Here is a 21,931-nt window from a genome sequence, read left to right as displayed (position 1 = left end):
TCGCAGCTAGGAACCCTTAATTCTATTAACTCCTCCATGCGACTGATATCATATGCAGCAGATGGAGCGAGTAGGGCCGCAGGTACAGGTGTGGCTCTTAGACGCCAAGCCTGGATGCGGCTCTGTAATTTTGCAGATCCCTTTAAGGCGTCCTTCACTAACTCTCCCTTTGGGTCAGCTTTGTTTGGCCCTCAAGTGAAGGAAACATTGACCAGGTGTGAGCAGGACGGCAAGACTTTCTGCCGTAGGGGTCCGTTTTTCCACCCCTTCTAGACCTTACCCTAAAGGACAGAAGGGGTGGCAAAATGTGGTTCCGCAAATCCCAAGGAGTTACGCCGGATTCACGTGGTCAATTTACCCTTAGAGGCAGAGGGGGTAACAATAACAGACGCCGCTCTAGAGGCAGAGGGGGTCCACAAAACCAGGGAAGCAGAGAGCCTCTGTCTGACAAGCCCTTTCAGCATCCCTGAGATGTTGCCCGACTGTCCATCCTTGGAGGCAGTCGGAGGAAGACTATCGCTGTACCCAGAAGCCTGGCTTTCCCTAACTCAAGACAGATGGGTACAGTCGATCATATCCGAGGGTTACAAAATTCCTTTCAAGGAAACTCCCTTTTCTCACTCAAATTCCCTTCCAGATGTTCCACCCGGTCTAAAGGAAATTGCAGAGTTAGAAGTTTTAAAACTTCTGCAAAAAAGAGCCATTCAGCCAGTTACAACAGATCATTCAGAGCCCGGAATCTATTCAAGATTCTTTTGGTCCCCAAAAGGCGGGAGACTGGAGACCAATATTGGATCTCAGCAGACTCAACAAGTCTGTGAGAAAGACAAGATTCGAATGGTCACACTTCAGTCAATTCTGCCCTTCTTACAGAAGGACAACTGGATGTGCTCAATAGATCTTCAGGATGCGTACTATCACATAAAAATTCACAGACGCTCCAGAAGGTTTCTCCGCTTTCGGCTGGGGTCCATTTATTTCCAATTCAGAGCCCTGCCCTTTGGTCTCACTACAGCCCCCAGAGTGTTCACCAAATGTGTGGCAGTGGTCACGGCTCACCTGAGACGTCAAGGATTCCAGGTGTTTCCGTATCTCGACGACTGGCTCCTTTCAGCCACCACCAGGCATCAGCTTCTTCAAGCCAGGGATTACACAATAAATCTTTGCACTCAATTGGGCATCTCGATCAACTACGGAAAATACTCCTTGTTGCCCTGCCAGTCTATTACTTTCATAGGCGCAAACTTAAAAACACTGTTCGGATGTCAGCTACCCTCACAGACCAAAGAATCTCAGATATACAAGGTCATGTGAGAATCATTCTAGCCTGCAAGAAAGTACAAGCCAGAATGGTTCTAAAAGTGTTGGGCCTTATGGCTGCGGCCATTACCCTTCTTCCCCTGGCTCGCTTCTATATGCGCCTTCTTCAGTGGATGTTGTTCACTCAGTGGTCTTACCAACAACTTCGATGCGTCACCAAATACTGGTGACACAGATGTGCAAGAATCATCTTACTTGGTGGATTACTTCTCCCCAGATTCACCAAGGCAGACCCTCTGTACCCCCAACCCCGGTAGCCACTGTCACTACGGATGCCTCCCTGATCGGGTGGGGGGGTATTATCAGGGCAGGATGGTTCATGGGACGTGGCAACCATTCGAATACCACCTGCACATAAATGTCCTAGAGATGAGAGCAGTGCTTTTAACGTTGCAAGCCCTCAATGACTTTCTTTCCTTGGGGACAATTGCAGTCCACACAGACAACATGTCTGTAGTATGGTATATCAACAAACAGGGCGGAACCAAGTCTTACCCCTTGTGTCGAGAAGCGCTCAGACTTTGGCAATGGGCGATCTCCTCTCATCGGTTTCTGGTAGCAACGCATATCCCTGGGAAAACCAACATTTTAGCGGACAGATTGAGCAGAGCTATTCTCATGCCTCACGAGTGGTCTCTCAAACAATCTATAGTGGAGGAGATTTTTCTAGAATGGGGTCGCCCATGTTAGGATCTTTTTGCTACTCCCCAAAACAGCAAATGCCCAGACTTCTTCTCTCTTCCCACTGCCAGGCCATCCCACCAGAGACGCTCTGACCCAGGATTGGCCCCAGGGACTTCTTTATGCCTTTCCTCCTTTTCCTCTGATCCCACAAGTAATCCAGAAAGCCACCGTTTTGAGAGCCAAAATGATTCTCATTGCCCCTTATTGGCCTTGACAAATTTGGTTCCCGTTCCTCCATCGTCACCTCTTGGTGCAGCCGTGGCATCTGGACCCAGTGCCAGATCTTCTGATTCACCAATCGGGTCAGCTGCACCGGTCTATTCCTTCTCTCAACCTCACAGCATGGTTGCTCCACTTCCTTCCTTAGCCAGGCTTCCTCTGATCTCTAATCCTGTTAGAGACATCATAGTAGCATCTTTAAAATCCTCTACTAGGAGGATTTATACTAGCAAATGGAAACGTTTTTCTTATTGGGCAAAAGCCAAAAATATTGATCCCTTCACTGCTCCAGTACAAGCAGTTTTGGATTTCTTAGCGGAAATTTTTCACGCGGGCTCCTCTTCTTCCACGGTCAAAGTTCAGTTGGCGCTATCTCGAACTTTCATGTTGGGTTGCAGATCACAACATTATGTCCCACAGGCTTTGTAGAGCCTTCTTGAAAGGAATTTTTCTCCTGAAACCTCCAATCAGGAGTCCTCCTCCTCAATGGGACCTAAATTTAGTGCTGACTTCCTTGATTCTTCCTCCCTTCGAGCCAGCTGTTTCATGTTCCCTGAAATTTCTTTCATGGAAAACTTTATTCCTGGTTGCTATTACATCGGCTAGGAGGGTGTCTGAACTTCATGCTTTATCTGTTCGCCCCCGCTATTTAGTCTTCCACAAAGACAGAGTATCATTGAGAACTAATCCGACCTTTTTGCCTAAGGTCGCCTCAAAGACTAATTTGAATCAGGCGGTTGACCTTCCTGTATTTTTCCAAAACTATTCAAACAGATCGGAACAAAAATTGCATTATCTTGATGTCCACCGCCAACTTAGATATTATTTGGACAGAACAAAACAATTCAGGAAATCCGATTAACTGTCTGTTTCTTATGCTGATAACAAGAAAGGCCTTCTTGTCTCAAAAGTAACCTTGTCTAGATGGCTTTCTTCTGTCATCTCTGAAATTTATCAGCTCGGGAAAACAGCTGTGCTCAAAACCTCAAGCACATTCAACCAGAAGCTTAGCCACTTCCACAGCTTTACAAGCTAGACTTCCATTGGACACTATTTGTGCAGCAGCCACTTAGGCCACTCCTCATACATTTGTTTCCCATTACAAATTGGATTTGGCCTCCATGGACAGAGCCAGTTTTGGCTCTACAGTTCTCAAGAGTCTGTTCCATTGAGCCACCCAGGATAGAGGTGCTAGGGACGCGGTCCCATCAAGCAAGAATGAAGGCGAGATTGACAACTTAACATTGAGAAGTTATGTACCTACCATAACGTTCCATGTTAGTTGTCTTCTCTCGCCTTCTTTCTTGCGACCCTCCCTCCTTCCCCCAGGCCTGGACAGACCTTTCTTTCTACAAGAAAGTATGCTTCTGAAGACCATACAGTGCTGGTCCTTCTACCATCCTTCAGGGTTTTTTCTCTCCTTTCTTCCTTTTGGAAGTTATTATGCTAGGTGCTATTGCCTGTTGTCATCAAACGACATCTGGGTACTTACCGCCTTGCATCATGGGATATGGGGCTGCCTCGAGCTGGTAAAAGTGACTCTCGAGCTTAGCAAGTGCGAGTCGGGAGGATCGGCTCCGAACCCATCAAGCAAGAAAGAAGGCGAGAGAAGACAACTAACATGGAACGTTATGGTAGGTACATAACTTCTCATTTGCGGCCTTTTAAGAAAGAAAGTAAGACGTGAACCAAAAGACCATATCAAAATGGATTGCAAATGACATCTTTCTGCTGCCAAAAGCATTAAACTTTGCACCCCACAAGATCGTGAGACTCCACTAAGAAAACAGCTGTTAATACTGCCTTTTTTAGGGGAGTCCCCACTTGCAGCATTTTGGAGGCAGCTCCTTGGACTTAACCTTCTGCAAGTATTTCTCCGAGATTGGAACAGCTCTACCTGCATTTACTGAAGTCTAGTAATCCAGTAACCACACTTGACAGATACCTTCCCTTGCTACTTCCAGGCCGAGGGAAAGGATGGTATTAGCCATGCGTTAGGGTCTGATTTCATCTGATCCAGGTTTTGGAAATCCTCCCAACTCTTTAGTTTTGTGAATCTTCCCAAGAGTTATTACTGCAACAGTGAGTTATGGAAACCTAGTACAGCTGTGCTAGGTACTTGCCACAAACATAGATGTTTGAGTAACTTCACTGTTGCAGTACCAATTCCTGCCCTTCTGTCTCATTTATTTTCTATTCTAAGGTGAGAGTGGGTATCCTTTCCACACTGTCCTTAACTATATCCCCTTTAAGTTTTCCTCCATACTTCCCTGTTGCTGTTTTGGGACATGTCTGGGCAGGTTGTGCTTCTGGCTACTCTGGAGCGTGTGCCTTCAGACACTGGGAAGAAAGTCCTAAAGATGGGGCATGCTGACAACATTTATAGCACTGATGTTCTAACTTTTAATTGGAGGATGACTGTTGGACTATGGAAGAAGCTGCAAGTCTGTGGTATTCAGGCAAGCTATAGACTTGTGCAGGGTAGGAAATAACAAGTGTTAATTATACCACAGTGAAGCTATATGAGCATTCACATTTATGGTAACTACCTAACTTAGCTGTCATTTTGAGGTTTGATGTTTTCTCTGACGCTGCTTTGAATGTGCCTCATCTGTACATGGTATAGTGTGTTTTTAGAAATTAGTTTGCAGTAGTTTGAACCTTGTTTTATCTCTGTTTTTCTACAGAATGAAAGTGAACCTTGAAAGAGTTGTTGAAGCTTTGGAAGACCAGGAAATGAAAGAAAATGTAGAAATTATTCAAAACTTACAGGAAATTATAGTTCATCTGCAGGTAGAAATAATTGTATATATTTAGTAAATGGTAGAGTAATGTTTTCATCAGTACTGCAAATTTAGATCTACTTTTAAATCTGTCCCCCTGTTTCATGTAAAGGGCAAAGTATTCATAAATGGAAGGTTGCATAATCATTGCTAGTCTTTATTTTGCTGTGATACTTGGATGCTAAAGCGGGTATAAATAAATGGATTAAGTGCAAAATACTGATGTCACTGTTAAGTATGCTGCCTGTTGCAGTAAACTATCCAGGTCAAGTACGTACCCACTCTTGGCCTTATTTGGGCTTTTCATTGTTTTCTTTGGTAAAGAAATTTCTTGTGTGAAGTCCTGCTTTGAGTTTAGGTAATTTAGTGCATCTTTAGGGTGTTTTTCTCAAGGAATCTTAGCACTTTCTCTATCCTTGTGTGATATTCATTCTCTTGTTTTTTTCAGTTATCACTCAAAGGTATCCTGCTCTGCAGGTGGTCCTTGTTCGCATTGAGATGTGTAAGCAGAATGCTTCCACCCTTCATCTCTTATTCAAGTATTTTCTGTATAGGAAAGATAGCTTGAACTATTGAATGGCTTTTAAGATTATTTACTGTCTGTAGTCAGCTCAACTTTTTTTGCACTGCTTGAATTGTAGAAGTTTGTCACATTTTTCAACCATTAAGTATCTTCAACTTTTTAAGTGTTGGTGACATTTTTTTCACTTAAGTTCCTGTGGTCACTAGATGGCCTTGTAGAACTTGCAGTATGTCTGCATATGCTGTCTTTGTCCAGTTCACTGATTGAAGGTTTCTGTTTTGTGTGGCCTTTAGTCATACGAATTAGTTTGCAATGACTACATTCAAGAGGAGGGGAAAGGAAGTTGGGTCTCATTCTCTAAAGAAAAATAAACATTTGATTAACTAGTCATCATTTAAAGGTAATCTGGAGAAATAAAATGAGTTGCAGATTTGTGGAGACGTGTAGATGTTCATCGTGCATACAGCTGCAGTCATAACAGATGGGTTCTCCTGCCGTCAGGCGAGTTCTCGGTCGGCCGAATTCCAAAGTCTAGGTCTGGCGTCGGATGTCGTCGCTTCTTCCCTGACATCAGTGCGACAGGGGTATAAAAGAACCAGCCGATGCCATTTTCTTCAGTCTTTCTTGTCGCGCGGTGCCGGAAGCAGAAGCAGTTCGCAAGTGCTGGTCGGCCAGCTCCTGAGATTACGAATATTTTTCAACCGAAGTCTTCTTGAAAACTAAGTACCCCGTTGGGGAAACTTTTCTTGCCTCAGACCGATGTCAGACAAAGTTAATAATTGCATTTCATGTGGGAAGCAAATACCGCATAAGGATTTTCATTCCCTCTGCATTCCTTGCTTAGGCCCAGACCACGACGTCTCGGCCTGTCGTTTTTGTGCTACATTCAACCGACGCACTATTAAGCGTCTGGCGGAGTTCGCCCAACACTATTTTGGCAAAAAGTTTAATTACATTATGTCGTCGGATACTCAGACTCCAGTTTTGAGTGAAAGACGCAAAGATAAGGACCGACATACGAGGTCCGCGACTTCTACCGACACCACGCCAAAGCCGACTACAGGTGGTCTACCGAAGCCACTCTTGGCGGTGAAACTCAGAGTTTAGACAGGCCTGCCACCTTTTAAGGTGTCTTAAGGCCTTCCTCTTCTTTTTCCATCAAGGCTTTCACTAAGTCTAAAGCAGCCATGCATACTAAGACAAGCTCCACAGGGCCCCTCTCAAGGCCCCATGCCTAAAAAGCAGATGCTCAAAATGGCTGAGGATTTGATTACTCTTATCAGGGGTTCTCAACCCCCCCCCCCCCTGGACAAAAGGCCCAGAGTGGAGGAAGAATCCCCTTCCTTGGACCAGGTCTCCATTATTTCAGAACATTCTTAAGACCAGGAACATTCATACTCCCCTTTTGAAGATTCTGATGCAGAGGAGTCCATTCACTCTGGGCCCCCCCCCCCCCTGAGGATTACTCTTTTGGGGAAACCTTACATACCTTGATGGCACACTTCCACTGGGAAGGCCAAGAGTACTCTGACTCCAAGGAAAGGCTTAGGGATTTTCTCTTGCTCTCTCAGCACAGGCTTCTGGCTATACCTCCTGTCTTACACATACTAGATGATGTGTATTCGGAGGCCTGCCTTAACCCAGATTCTTTACCTCCAGCTCCAGTCAAGCCTGACAGGTATTACCGGGTTCCTGATTCACACCAATTCCTATACAAAAGCCATGCGGCTGACCCAGAAACTATTTCACAGGGTCCCAAGGGAATTAAGGCCTCCACTGCTAAAAATCCATTACCTTCAGAGAGATTCCAGAGCTTTAGAAGCGTGGGGGAAAAAGGTATACACCTCTGCCACCTTAACCATGAGAGCATTAAACTGTCAGTTCCATATGTTAAAGTACCAACAGTTTCTGTTATCACAGTTGAAAAACAAAATGTCACAACCTGAACAACCAGACTTGAAGGAGTTGCAGGATTTGTTACATAGTGCAGAAAAAGTGGGTAAACATACCTTGCAATGTGGTTTTGATGCTTTAGAGGCCTCGTGTAGAGCTGCTGTTACAGGATCTGTCATATGTAGACATGCTTGGCTCAAAGAGCAAACCTTACCAGATCATGTCAAAGCTAAATTACTAGATGCACCTCTGCAAAAAGATGTATTGTTTGGTGTTAAAGCTGAGGAGGTATTAAAGAAAATAGAGGAAAAGGCAAAATCAATGCAAACAGTGAAAGCTTTCCTACAGGTACAACCTCCACGTTTCAGTAGAAATTGGCCTTCAAAAAATTGGTCCTTTCCATCCATGGACAGACCCCAAAGAGGTAGATACAGGCACCCGAGGGGTAGAGGGCAATCTGAAGGATCGTTTAGAGGCAGACAATGGCAAACACCTTCACAAAGAGGTGGTGAGGATAGTTCACAGCCATTCAGAAAGCAGAACCAATGACTTCCCCTTTGCATGCCAAGCAAGGCTCAAATGGCAGCACCTTTAGGCGGAAAACTGGCATTATTTTCGAAAAATTGGCATATTGTCACAAAAGACAAATGGATCCTGGACATTATAGACAGAGGCTACAGATTCCACTTTCACACCCTTCCAAAAATGAGAGGCATGCCAAACCTGCCACACAATCAAAGGGCAGAGGCACAAAAACAAATTTCAGATCTCATGGACATGAAAGCTATTCAAGAGGTACCTGCACAAGAACAGGGTCAAGGTTTTTATTCCAGACTATTCCTGGTACCAAGGAAGGGCAAATATTGGAGACCTATTTTGGACCTATCCATCCTAAACACATTTTTACTCGTGCCAAAATTCAAGATGCTCACATTACAGCAGCTTCTTCCCATGCTGGGCAAGGAGTCTTGGCTGGTAACATTGGACATCAAGGAGGCATACCTGCATGTCCCAATCAGACAAGATTGCAGAAGATACCTCAGATTTCTTGCAGGTTCAACACATTATCAATTCTCTGCATTGCCCTTTGGCTTATCTACTGCACCCAGTTGTGTTCACAAAATGCCTGGCATCAGTAATTGCCTACTGCAGACTTCAAGGGATACAAATATACCCATATTTGGACGACTGCCTGATCCAAGCGGACAGCAAGCACAATTCTGAAACATCTGGCGTTTGCAATAATGTTGTTGAATTCTCTGGGATACACAGTCAACAAAAAGAAATCAAGGCTAATATCCTCTCAAACAATTTTCCTGGGTTTCAGCTTGGATACAAACACCCAGATGGCCTACCTCACGCCAGAGAATCAAGGGCAACTAACTCAATACTTCAGAAAACTGGCAACTTTAACCAGACTGACTGCAAGGAAAATCCTGCAGGCTCTGGGATTCATGGAATCTTGCATCCTACTAATCCCATGTACAAAGCTGCATATGAGGAAACTTCAATGGTACCTTAAAAAAACTATGGTCTCAACACAGCCACAGTTTGGAAACAATAATACCACTGATTCCATGTCTTCAAAAGGAATTTCTGTGGTGGGCTCAAGCATGCCAAAGAAACACAGGTCTCCCATTCTGCAAGCCTCAAGCAAATCAAGTCATCACAACAGATGCCTCTGACTACGCCTGGGGGGTGCCCATGACAGATCGGTGCATTCAGGGCAAATGGTCCCAAAAAGAAAAGCACTTACACATCAATCAAAAAGAAATGCTAGCAGTAATAAATGCTATTATAGCTTTCAAAGACGTACTGCATCCAGGCCAGCTATTGATAAGGACAGACAACACCACAGTAATGTGGTACATAAACAGGGAGGAACCCATTCATACCCCCTATGCAGGCTAGCCATGTCTCTTTGGAACATGGCTCTGGAATTACAAATCGAACTTCAAGCACAATACCTACCAGGCAAGGAAAACACGCTGGCAGACAACCTAAGCAGAAATATGACAGATCCACACAAATGGAAGTTGCATCCTCAAGTTTTTACAAAGATAATTCAAGCATGGGGAAGGCCAGACATAGATCTCTTTGCCTCCCACAGAAATCACCAATTGGCAAAATTCTGCTCAAGGACCTTTCATCCACAGGCCTGGAAAAGTGGACGCACTCTTTCAGTTGGACAACAATGACAGTTTATGCCTTTCCATCTCTTTCTCTGCTGCACAAAGTTCTATTAAAAACCAGAGCAGACGGACCAAAGATGATTCTCATTGCTCCAGACTGGCCAAGACAACACTGGTACCCACTCCTAATAAGCCTGACACATTCCCCACCATGGATCCTGCCTCTAATGCCTCTTCTACTGACTCAGCACAACTTCAAAACTCTTCACAGTCGGTTGAAAGCACTCAATCTAGCCGCTTGGAAGATTCCTTTAAATCACAACAGACCCTACTCTCCAAGGAGGTACAGGATTTCATTTTGGAGGCCAGAAGACCTTCTAGAAAAGCGTACTCCGCAAAATGGAAACGGTTTTGTGCCTGGAATGAGAAAAAGGGCCAGAATCCTGGAATACTGAATTTACCTCATATTACAGTACCTAGCTGAGATGCCAAGCAGTGGACTTTAATTCTCCTCCATCAAAATCCACGCCTCAGCCATTTCTGCAGAATACAACACTGATCCTCTTTTATTCTCTCACCCCCTCTTAAGACAGTTGCTCAGAGGGGCTAAGAATATAAAACCCCCAAGGAAACAACCAGTACCTGCTTGGGACCTCAGTTTCATTCTAGAAAAACTGACCTTGCCTCCTTTTGAGCCAGCTGCTTCAACAGAACTGCAATATTTGTCCTGGAAAACAGCCTTCCTGCTGGCTATCACCTCAGCTCACAAGGTTTCGGAACTACAAGCCCTCATGGCTGTGCAGCCCTTCATCATTTTCTATCAGGACAGAGTTTCCTTACGAACCAATCCTTCCTTTATGCCAAAGGTAGTATCCAGGGTAGCCTTGAATCAGGCTATCCACTTACCTACCTTTTACCCTATTCCTCAAAACAAAGGGGAGAGGCTATTACATTCCTTGGACATTCACAGACAGCTACGTTATTTGGACAGAACAAAGCCTTTCAGAAAATCAGAGCAACTCTTTGTGTCCTGTGCTACAGGAGCTCAAGGGAAGTCTATTTCCAAACAGACAATCTCAAAATGGCTAGCCCACTGCATACACTTTTGTTACTCTTTTCATGGTAAAACTGTACCTGCAGGCATCGGATCTCACTCCACAAGGGCCACAGCTACCTCTGCAGCCTTCCTCAGGGGGGTTCCTACCAAAGATATTTTGGAAGCTGCCACTTGGAGTTCTGTACATACTTTCTCCAAGCAATATCACCTACCATTATACTCCAAATCTAGAGCAGGCTTTGCCACTGCAGTCTTGCAGGGCATCCTGGCTCCTCCTAGTTCCTAGTGCCTACCACCCCTTTTTTAGCTTTGGGATTCTACCCATCTGTTGTGACTGCAGCTGTATGCATGATGAACATAGTACAGTTTTGTACCTACCATAAATGTAGATGTTAGAGTGCTAATGCAGCTGCAGTCCAGGTTTCCCTCCCTCCTTCCCCTCTTGGGACAGGCATAATGGCTAACACCTCCTCATACAACCTGATTGGGGTATTCTTTTATGGTGTATTTGCTTGCAACTACCGTATTTTGATTATATTGCATTGCATTACTGCATAAATTTATGTATTGCCTTCCTTCTGGGGGCACCTGACATTTGAGGCAAGAAAAACTGAAGTAAATGGCATCGGCTGGATGTCCTTCAAGGATGCATCTGCAGTCCTTACAAATGGGTTGTCTCAGTCTTTCTTGCATGTCAGAAAAAGTGAATAACTGTTTACTTGGGGAAACAAATACCTCATAAAGATTTCCGCAGCTTGTCTAGCCTGTGGCTTTTGCTTACATTATGCCGTCGGATACTTTCTCTGTTCGGCTGAAACAGAGTCCCTCATCCAGCTTGGCTGAATCTGCTACTGAAATCCCACCTGCTCTTGCAGGTTCACAGGGTGGAGCTGCTAGGCCTCCTGCATCCATGTCGATTAAGGCCTTTGCCAGGGCTAAAGCAGCAAAACTACCAAAACTGTGCCTGTTAAGACCCTCTCACAGGCCTAGCTCTAGTTCACAAATGCTTAGTCTAGCAGAGGATCTCATTTCCTTGATCCGGGATCCCAACCACATCCAGACAGGGCCTCTCACCCACCTCCAGAGAAGAGGACTGAGCCAGTTTCTTCAGATGGCTCCTCTGATGAATCAGATAATTCAAACCCTCCAGAGGGCCTTTTTCTCCTTATGAGGACTCTGATGCAGAAGAGTCCATTCCTTCTGCCTCTCCGCCTGAGGAATTTTCTTTTGGGAAACCTTGCATGCTATGGGGAACAATTTCAATGGCAGGGCCAGGATTTTTCAGACTCTAGGAAAATGCTTAGAACCTTTTGCATTTGCCACAGCATAGGCCTTTAGCCATTCCTCCAGTACTTACTGTTGTGGATGATGCTTTTAATGATGCTTGTACTGCTCCTGATTCTCTTCCTCTGGCCCGGACACACATTATCATTTGTATAAGGCCCCTTTTGCAGATCCGAAACTATCTCCCAGGGACCCAAGGCTGTAGCAGCTACCTCTACCAAAAACCCCTCCTCTGAAAGGGAATCTAGGGCCTTAGAGATGGGGTAAGTTTACACTTCTGCTACTCTTTCAGCTAGGGCCTTGAACTGTCAATTCCACATGATTCAGTATCAGGAATTTGTTAGACCAGTTAACTAAAAAAACTGTCCTCGGATGAACCATTAGACAAAAATCTGTAGAGGAAATGGTACATAACATTCAGCAGGTCAGTAATCATTCCTTAAAATGTGGCTATGATGCACTGGAGGCTTCCTTTAGATCAGCCATGACTGGCACAGTGATCAGAAGACATGCATGGTTAAAAGAGCAGTCCTTACCAGACCATGTTAAATCAAAGCTCCTAGATGCTCCCATGGATAAGCTCAATTTGTTTGGCTCCCTTGCACAGCAGGTGCTGAAGAAGGTGGAAGAGAAAGCAAAATCAGTCCAGACAGTCAAGGATTTCTTGCAGGTCCAGCCTCCAAGGTTTAGCAGGAACTAGCCTTCCAAGAATTGGTCCTTTCCAGACACCTCCAGAGCTCCGAGAGGCAGGAATAGGCTCTCAAGAGGCAGGGGTCAATCCAGAGGTGCCCGTCAGCGGCAGGCTAACAACCAGTGAGGTACAGCCACAGATCCAGCCACCACCACTTCCACAGGACAATCACAGTGACTTGGCTCTGGCACCGCCTACCAGGGAACAACTAGAGCCTTATTTTCAGTAAACTGGAATTACATCACAGGAGACAAATGGATTTTACAAACAATAGACCAAGGTTACAGGTTTCACTTCCATACTCTACCAAGGAAGAGAGGAATGCCAAACCTAACTCCAAATCAGAAGACAGAAGCTCTACAACAAATAACTCACTAAGGATGAGAGCTGTAGAAAGGGTACCATCTATGGAACAAGGGCAAGGATTTTACCCCAGACTCTTCCTGGTACCAAGAAAAGAAAACCAATGGAGACCTATTCTCGACCTGTCCGCTTTAAACACATACCTCATTGTTCCAAAATTCAAAATGCTGACCCTACAGCAGCTTCTTCCCATGCTGGGCAAGGAGTCTTGGCTGGTAACTCTAGATCTCAAGGAGGCATACCTGCACGTCCCCATACCACCAAATTGCAGAAGATACCTCAGATTTCTTGCAGGATCAGAGCATTATCAATTCTCAGCATTGCCGTATTCACGAAATGCCTGGCATCAGTAATTGCTCATTGCAGGCTTCAGGGAATTCAAATTTATCCTTACCTGGACGACTGCCTGTTACAAGCGGACAACAAAAACAAATTAACAAAAGATTTGCAAAGGGTCATTCATCTACTACAAGCCCTGGGATACACAGTCAATATAAAAAAGTCAAGGCTGATACCATCCCAAAGGATAACCTTCTTGGGTGCAGATCTGGACACATCAAACCAAATGGCATTCCTGACAGTAGAAAAACAGGAGCAACTCCCTTTCTACTTCATGGCACTAACAAAGCAGAACCAGCTAACAGCAAGAAAAGTCCTGCAAGCTCTCTGTTACATGGCATCCTGCATAATATTGATTCCACATGCCAGACTACATATGAGAAAGTTACAGTGGTACCTAAGGAATTTATGGTCTCTGCACAAGCACAGCCTAGAAACACAAATTCCAATAATTCCATGCCTGAAGCAAGAATTCCAATGGTGGGCTCAGGCCTGTCAATCAAACAAGGGACTGCCCTTCCACAGCACTCAACCAAGCCAGACCATCACAACAGACGCCTCAGACCTCGGTTGGGGGGCACACATGCTGGACAAGTGCATACAAGGCTTATGGACTCAAGACCAGCTGCACCTACACATAAATCAAAGGAAATGCTGGCAGTAAAACTGGCAATTCAGGCATTCAGACCATTTCTTCGACAGGGTCAACTGCTGATAAGGACGGACAACACCACAGTTATGTGGTACATCAACAAACAGGGAGGCACACATTCATACCCTCTATGCGGATGGCAATGGACCTCTGGAATGTGGCACTGAGCTTCAACATTCAGTTACAAGCAATTTTGTGCCAGGAAAAGAAAATATACTAGCAGACATCCTAAGCAGAACTACCACGGATGCCCACGAATGGATGCTGCATCAAAACCATTACAGGAAATGGGGACTACCAGAAATAGACTTATTTGCATCCCCACACAATCACCAACTGAAAAATTCTGCACAACTTGCTTGGAAAGTGGACTCCTATCTTTCAGTTGGAAAATATGCATTCCCACCTCTTCCTTTGATGCACAAGGTGCTATTGAAGATCAAAGAAGACTGTCCAAGGATCATCCTGATAGCGCCAGACTGGCCAAGGCAACATTGGTACCCATTACTGAGAGTATGTCTGGGAACTAATATGGCCTCTGCCCCTAGTTCCCTTGCTGTTAACACAGAACAACTTCAAAACCCTGCATCCAAACCTGAAAACACTGCAGCTGGCTGCCTGTAAGACCAAATAACCCAGATTTATCTCAAAGGGTTAAAGACATTATCTTGGAGACCCTCAAGAAAAAATTATTCAGCAAAATGGAAAAGATATCTCATTTGGAGTACTGCAAAAGGAGAGAATGTGTCACTGGTAAACATAGCTAACATCCTGGAATACTTGGCAGAGCTCTTCCACAACGGCCTGTCATATTCTTCCATTAAGATTCATGCATCAGCTATTTCAGCAGAATATCCTCCAGTCTTCTCGCATCCTCTGCTCAGGCAGTTTCTGAGAGGAATTAAAAATGTAAAACCACCTAGGAAGCCACCATTGCCAGCATGGGACTTGAACTTTGTGCTTTGATCCAGCAGCAACAGCAGAATTACAGTACTTATCATGGAAGACTGCTTTCCTGCTTGCAATCACTTCAGCAAGAAGGGTATCTGAGCTACAGGCATTAATGGCAGTACAGCCCTTCCTGATCTTCCATCAAGATAGTGTCCATGAGAACTAATCCTACTTTTATGCCAAAGGTGGTCTCCAGGGTATCTTTAAATCAAGCTATCCACCTACCTACATTCTTCCCCAACCCACAGAACAGGGGAGAAAGGCTGTTGCATACCTTGGATGTACATAGGCAATTACGTTACTACCTGGACAGGACCAAGAGCAATAAAAAAACTGACCAGCTACTGGTAGCATATGCAACAGGAATGGAAGGAAAAGCAATTTCAAAACAGACTATCTCTAAGTGGATAGGAAATTGCATTAGATTTTGTTACTCCTACCATGGCTCCAGAAAACATCAGGCCTCACTCTACAAGGGCTACAGCCACTACCACAGCTTTAAAGACATTTTAGAGGCTGCTGCATACATTTGCCAAGCATTATAACTTACCTTTATACTCCAGATCCCGAGCAGGTTTTGCCACTGCTGTTTTGCAAGGGATCTTAACTACACCATAATCTTATTTCTCGTCCTCCCCCAGTTTGGCTATGGTATTCTACCCATTTGTAAGGACTGCAGATGCATCCTTGAAGGACATAGTACAGTTTTGTACCTACCATAAATGTAGATGTCCGATAGGCATGCATCTGCAGTCACCTCCTTCCCTCTGTGGTACTCCTAGGGTATTTGCCCATCTTGTAGCTAGCTGGGGAATCTATTATGGTGTATTTGTTTGTATATATGTACATACATGCTTATTTTTGTTTGCTCTCTACTATTTGGAACCATTTGCATTTATCCAAATTTAGCCTTCCTAGAGGGCACCTGGCATCTGGGGCAAGAAACACTGAGGAAAATGGCGTCGGCTGATGCCTTTATAGAACTGCAGCTATGCGGGTGAAGTGTGACGAGACCAGATCCAGACTTTAAGGGCTGCCTGACGACAGGACAACCCATTTGTAAGGACTGCAGATGCATGCCTATCTGACATCTACATTTATGGTAGGTACAAAACTGTACTTTCTTTTATACCCCTGTCGCACTGACGTCAGGGAAGAAGCGACGACATCCGACGCCGGACCTAGACTTTGGAATTCGGCCGACCGAGGACCTGCCTGACGGCAGGAGAACCCATCTGTTATGACTGCAGCTGTATTAGCACTCTAACATCTACATTTATGGTAGGTACAAAACTGTACTTTGTAATTCCTGTTGGTCACTTCTGTGATTCGACTGCAGAAGCCCCCCGACTTAGTGAAGACCTTTCCCATGTCAGGCCATTGGTGGTAAAAGGAGAGTGGTAGTGGGTGGCAATTTTGATCTTTGTGCTTTAGTGCATGTATATGTATACTGAACAGAGCATGATCAGTGTGGCCTGGGCATAACTGTATCCGTGACCCCCCCCCCCCAACCGACATATAGTAGCAAGCCTCACCTAAACTCTGCCCATCTCCCCGTACCCAATGACTTGTACGAATATTTAATGAATATTGTGATTTCCTCACTGGCCTCATAAATATTAAAGTATTGGCAGGTAAGTACAGCCTGTTTTGATGTGAATTACACAGGCATTAGATTTGGCTATCTGCAAAAGTTAGTTTATTTGCAGACATTTTTAGTTGCAAAATATTTCTATTCGTTCTAATGCTTGGGAGGAGTTTGTCACTTTGTCTGCAGCACCATAGCATTATAGAGGACTGTTCCACTGAAGTTTAAGGATGCTGGACAAATGCTGTGTTTACTTTCTGCCCTGATTCCTCAACAAGGCACTGTAATTTGAGTTGTAGCTCCTACATTTCTTGCAAGCATGCCCTTCAGTTAGGACAAAGTACTGTGATATTTTGCTTTTTTTTTTTTCACTTGGATTTAACTTTTTCTCATTTTAACCTTGCTCATGCTTGTTATTGGCAAATCTGCATGTTAGCATGTTAGTAAATTGTGCTTAATTTGCATATGACATTATATGGCATGTCAGTCACACAGACCATGCCCACTTGTGGCAGTCTGACCAGGGGAACACGAGTATAAATGTGCCCTGGCTGGTCTGCATGCTTGCAGCAATTTCAGGTAACTGTACAGGGGAATCATTTAACTTTAGTTTTTTTTGGCATTAATATCTGATAATAGCTGTGATTTTGGAGTATGTTCCTCACCCCCCGCCCCCCTCACCAAAACACACACACACTTTGAATGTGGCTAACCAAATTCATACCAGGATTTTCCTAGCCTGTGCTATTTTTCCTTAAGTCCATATTTTGAAAAGTTTATCTTGAGGGACAATCCATGCATATCTGTCCTTGACTACATCACTCAAACTGAGCTGAGGCACCGTCCTGGTCACATGGAGCCACGATAGTAGCCCAAGACTGAGGACCTCCCCTAGGCACAGTTGCCAAGCACTCCAAAGTTTCCTGCGCTGCACTAGATGCATTGTATGTGGTGTTAGATTCAGGGCCCTTGATTTGGAGACATGACTAGCCTGCTAGCACAGTCCTAGACAGATAATGTGAAATTGGATCTACTTAATTCTTTACATGAGTATCTTTTATGGCCCCCTACTGAGAAAGAACTCAAGAGAAAGGAGGAAAAGGGAAAATATTATGCAGTATTCAAAAAACTAACTTCTATGCTCCAAGATTCCGCAGAAATTTACCTTCAGAAATCCTGAATTCTTTTCCACACCAGGAAGAAGCAAGCAGAAAGCAGTGTTTCCGGAATAAATGACCCCCCTGGTGGGTTCAGCTATGAGTCAGTAAAGCCACTCCCTTCCCAACCCTGCCAGCCCTAAATTAGAACAGCACAGTTTTTCTAACCTTGCAATTATTGGACTGCTTGGAATTTTGTAAGGGAATAGTAGATGATGGCTCCAAACCATTGAGTTCTAAAAATTGTGGAACAGGATTGTAAATTAGAGTTTCTAAGCAGGCCAGAATTTCGAGGTATCTCTCCTGTTGTATGGAAATTATTTAATTTTGATTCCATGCCTGCTTATAGGACCTACTGGGACAATAAGCCTTAAGGGTGCCAGTAGAAGAGGACAGATGTATACTTAACATTGCTTCTGGTCCCCAGAAGAGAAGGAACCTGGAGGGTCATTCAAGACCTGTTCAGATTTAACGAGTACAAAAGTTCAAAAGGCTTATCTTACAAAGCTTGCTGCTTCTGCTTCCTCAAGCCTTCATGGTTACTTCATATTTAAAGGGTACTTCTAAGTCCATATTCTCATAACAAAGGTACACAGAAGATGTCTGAGGTATAGACTGTGTATTAGTGGGGTTGGGGAAGTTTTGCACATGATGGGCTTCAATGAATGCTTTTGCAGGACCAAGAGGTTGTACATCTACTCTTACCTAGATAATTGCCTTATTTGAGCAGAATTGATAGCAAATGGTCAGAAGGCCCCGCAGTTTATACTAGCATGTTAAAAATAATTAGGTCTTTTTGTCGGGCTCTAGAAACCTCATCTGACACCTACAAGGTGAGTAGTTCCATAGGATCATAGGTTACTAGACTCTTGCCCCTGAGGCCCTTATAAGCCTAGCCAAGAGTTTAGCCCGTGTTTAGACAGGTCAGCACCCAAAGCTCCTGTCTAGCAGGAACACAGGTTGAATCCCAGGAGTGTATTTTCTGTTTCCCATCCAGATGTTCTTCGTGTTTCACTGTTGCGGTCATTACATTTGGGTAATCTGCTGGCAGGTTGCCCTCAGTCGGCCCGATTAACAAAGTCTTGGGTCCTGTGTCCGTTACTGTCCCTTCTTCCATGACGTCAGGTTGTCAGGGGTATAAAACATGCAGCCGATGCCATTACATCAGTCTTTCTTGCCACGTGGTGCCCGAAGCAGAAGCAGTTAGCAAGTGCTGGTCGGCCGACTCGTGGAATTTTCGTATTCGAATTTCAGAACCAAAGTCTTCAACTAAAAGCTAAATACCCCGTTGGGGAAACTTTTTCTTGCTCCTTACCGATGTCAGTAAAAGTTAATAATTGCATTACTAGGAAGCAAATACCTCAAGGATTTTAATTTGTACTGTATTCCTTTCCTAGGCCCTGACCACAACGTGCCTTGCTGTTGGTTTTGTGCTAAATTTAATCAACTCACGATTAAACATCAGTATATTTTTGCTTGTAAATATTTTGGCTCAGGATTTAATTATCCAGAAGTTAGTCTGTTAGCAATCCGACTACCGGAATACCTAAAAAAACGCAAAGAAAAAGACAGTCTAGGTCCAAAACAGACTACGCTTCTCCTAAGCCATTCGCCGGTACTCAGGTGTTTTCGCAACCCCTGATACCCGCTACTTCTGATTCGCAGTCCTCTGAGACCCATTCTGAGTCTGGTATGCCACGAGATGCTTCAATTTTAGAACCCGCGGATGTCTCTACCTTAGATGGGTCCTCAGCTGCTGTGCAGGCACTGGCTTCTGAGGGTGTTTTCAGGCCTACAGATTTGTATATTAGACCGACGCCATCTTCAAAACCAAGGCAAAATCTAAGTCTAAAAAAACGACGCTTGGGCCACATGTGCTGGCCCTATGCCTAAAAAACGAATGATCAAAATGGCTGTAGATTTAATTACTCTGATCAGGGGTAGCCAACCTCCCCCCCCCCCCTTCTAAGAGTCCTAAGCAAGACATTGACTATGAAGCTTCTGAACAGGATTCTATTTCTTCTGACTCTTCTGATGAACAGGATTTGTCTGTTCCTACTTATAAGGACTCTGATGCAGAAGATTCCATTCTTTCTGCTTCTCCCCCTGAGGATTTTTCTTTTGGGGAAACTTTACATACTTTAAGGGAACATTTCCACTGGGAAAGTCAGGATTTCTCTGAATCTATAAAGAGTCTTAAGGAGTTTCTTCTTCCTCAGCATAGGCCTTTGGCCATACCTCCTGTTCTAGACATTGTTTTTTGAGAATCTAGTATGACTCTTAATTCTCTGCCTCCGGCTCTTTGTAAGCCAGACAGATACTACAGGTTTCCTGACTCCCACAAATTCCTTTTCAAAAATCCTATTGCTGACCCTGAAGCCACTGAGCAGTCACTGGCTTCTGAGGAAGTTCTTCGTACTACCGATGTTCTACACAACCGACTTTTCACGTCTTCAGTTTGGTCTAAAACTACAGAGTTTCTATGGCCAAGAGTACGTGCTACGCCTAGAAAACGGACCAAAGTGCAAGCATCTACTCCCTTGCCACAGCATCAAATGCTTCAACTTGCATAAGACCTTATTATGCTGATTAGGGGAAGTCAGCCTTCCTCAGAGAGTCCTGTCCCCAGCAGCTTCAACAGACCCAAGAGTCTGATGACTGAGGTATCTGATTATGAAGACAGGCCCATATCTGCGTGTGAGGATTCAGATGCAGAGGAATCCATTCCCTCTGCCTTTCCTTCAGAGGACATTTATTTTGCTTAAACCTTACATACTTTAAGAGAACATTTCCATTGGGAATTTCAAGACTATCCTCAGTCCAAAAAGAGAACCGGAGAATTTCTAGATTTGCCACAACATAGGCCTTTAGCAATTCCCCCAGTACTGGAAGTTGTGGATGATGTCTTTATGGAATCCAGTCTTTCTCCTGATACTTTACCCCCTGCTCCTAGGAAACGACAGCTACTACAGAATACCTGACTGACTCAACTTCCTTTTCAAAAATCCTACTTCTGACCCAGCGATCATTTCCCAGGGGCCTAAAGGTATCAAAGCAACTTCAGCTAAGAATCCCACCCCTTTGAACAGGGATTCCAGAGCTTTGGACAGATGTGGTAAACAAGTATATACCTCTGCAACTCTCGACATTAGGGCTTTGAATAGTCAGTTTCACATCCTGAAGTTCCAACATATTATCGAACTTGAGCTTAAAATTGCAACCTTTACAGACTGCAGAAAATAAAGAATTGCAAGAGCTTATGCATTCTGCATGCCAAGTTAGCAAGCATATTTTGCAGTGTGGCTTTGACACCCTAGAAGCATCTTGCAGGGCAGCAGTCACTGAGAAGGCATGCTTTGCTTCAAATCAAAGTTTTTAGATTCCCCTTTGAACAAGGACTATCTGTTTGACACCAAGGCAGAAGAGGTTCTTAAAGATGGAATAAAAAGCTAAATCTATGCAGATAACGAATTCTTACAAGTACAGCCTCCTAGATTCTGTATGCATTGCCCCTCGAAACATTGGTCCTTTCCATCCCCCTCAAGGCCATCTCAAAGTAGACCCAGGGGAAATAGGCCCCACAGACTACAGTGTCAGGGTATGCAGAGATCTAAGCAGTGGAGTGCCTTCACCTCCAAAGAAGGGAGTTCTAAGCCACCCCCTTGCGGAAAGAATTCACAATGATTTCTGTTCTTTACTCCCCACCTCTGCCCAACTGCTCTTGCCCCTAGGAGGAAAACTTGCCGCCCTTGCAAAAACTGGATGTCTATCACCAAAGACTGATGGGTCCTCAACGTTGTATCCCAGGGGTACAGATTTTCCTTCCACACACTGCCAACCCCAAAAGGGTTCCCAGACCTTTCTCCAAACCAGTGGGCCGAGGCACAAAACCAAGTTCAGTCCCTGCTCTCTCTCAGGGCAATTCAACCTGTTCTTGTGGAACGGATCAAGGATTCTATTCCAGACTATTCCTGGTACCCAGAAAAGAGGACACTTGGTGCACAGTCCTAGATCTTTCAATTCTCAACACCTTCCTGGTGGTACCAAAGTTCAAAATGCTCCCCCTGCAGCAGCTTCTACCTATGGTAGCCAAAGATGCCTGGTTAGTCACTCTAGACTTGAAAGAAGCTTATCTGCAAATCCTTATAAAGGAGTCATACAGGAAATATCTGTTTCCGTGCCGGATCTATGCATTCAGATGATGTTCGTGTTTCACTGTTGTAGTCATTCCATTTGGGTTATCTGCTTGCAGCAGTCCTCAGTAGGCCTGATTAACAAAGTCTTGTGTCCTGCGT

General features: G+C 44.4%; 1 protein-coding gene across 1 annotated transcript in view; it reads left to right on the top strand.

The window, feature by feature from the left end:
- KIF4A (kinesin family member 4A) overlaps positions 1 to 21,931 on the top strand; it is a gene marked incomplete in the record, with an annotated part of 2,786,372 nt that overhangs the window by 839,683 nt on the left and 1,924,758 nt on the right. Inside the window, 1 exon segment of the mRNA XM_044057419.1 lies at positions 4,911 to 5,016. Coding sequence (XP_043913354.1) covers positions 4,911 to 5,016 — 106 coding nt within the window.

The sequence above is a fragment of the Protopterus annectens genome, chromosome 15.part0, assembly GCF_019279795.1.
Source record: "Protopterus annectens isolate FY-2018-M chromosome 15.part0, PAN1.0, whole genome shotgun sequence".
NCBI classification, from domain to species: Eukaryota; Metazoa; Chordata; order Ceratodontiformes; family Protopteridae; genus Protopterus; species Protopterus annectens.
This window is presented reverse-complemented; position numbering and strand designations above follow the sequence as displayed.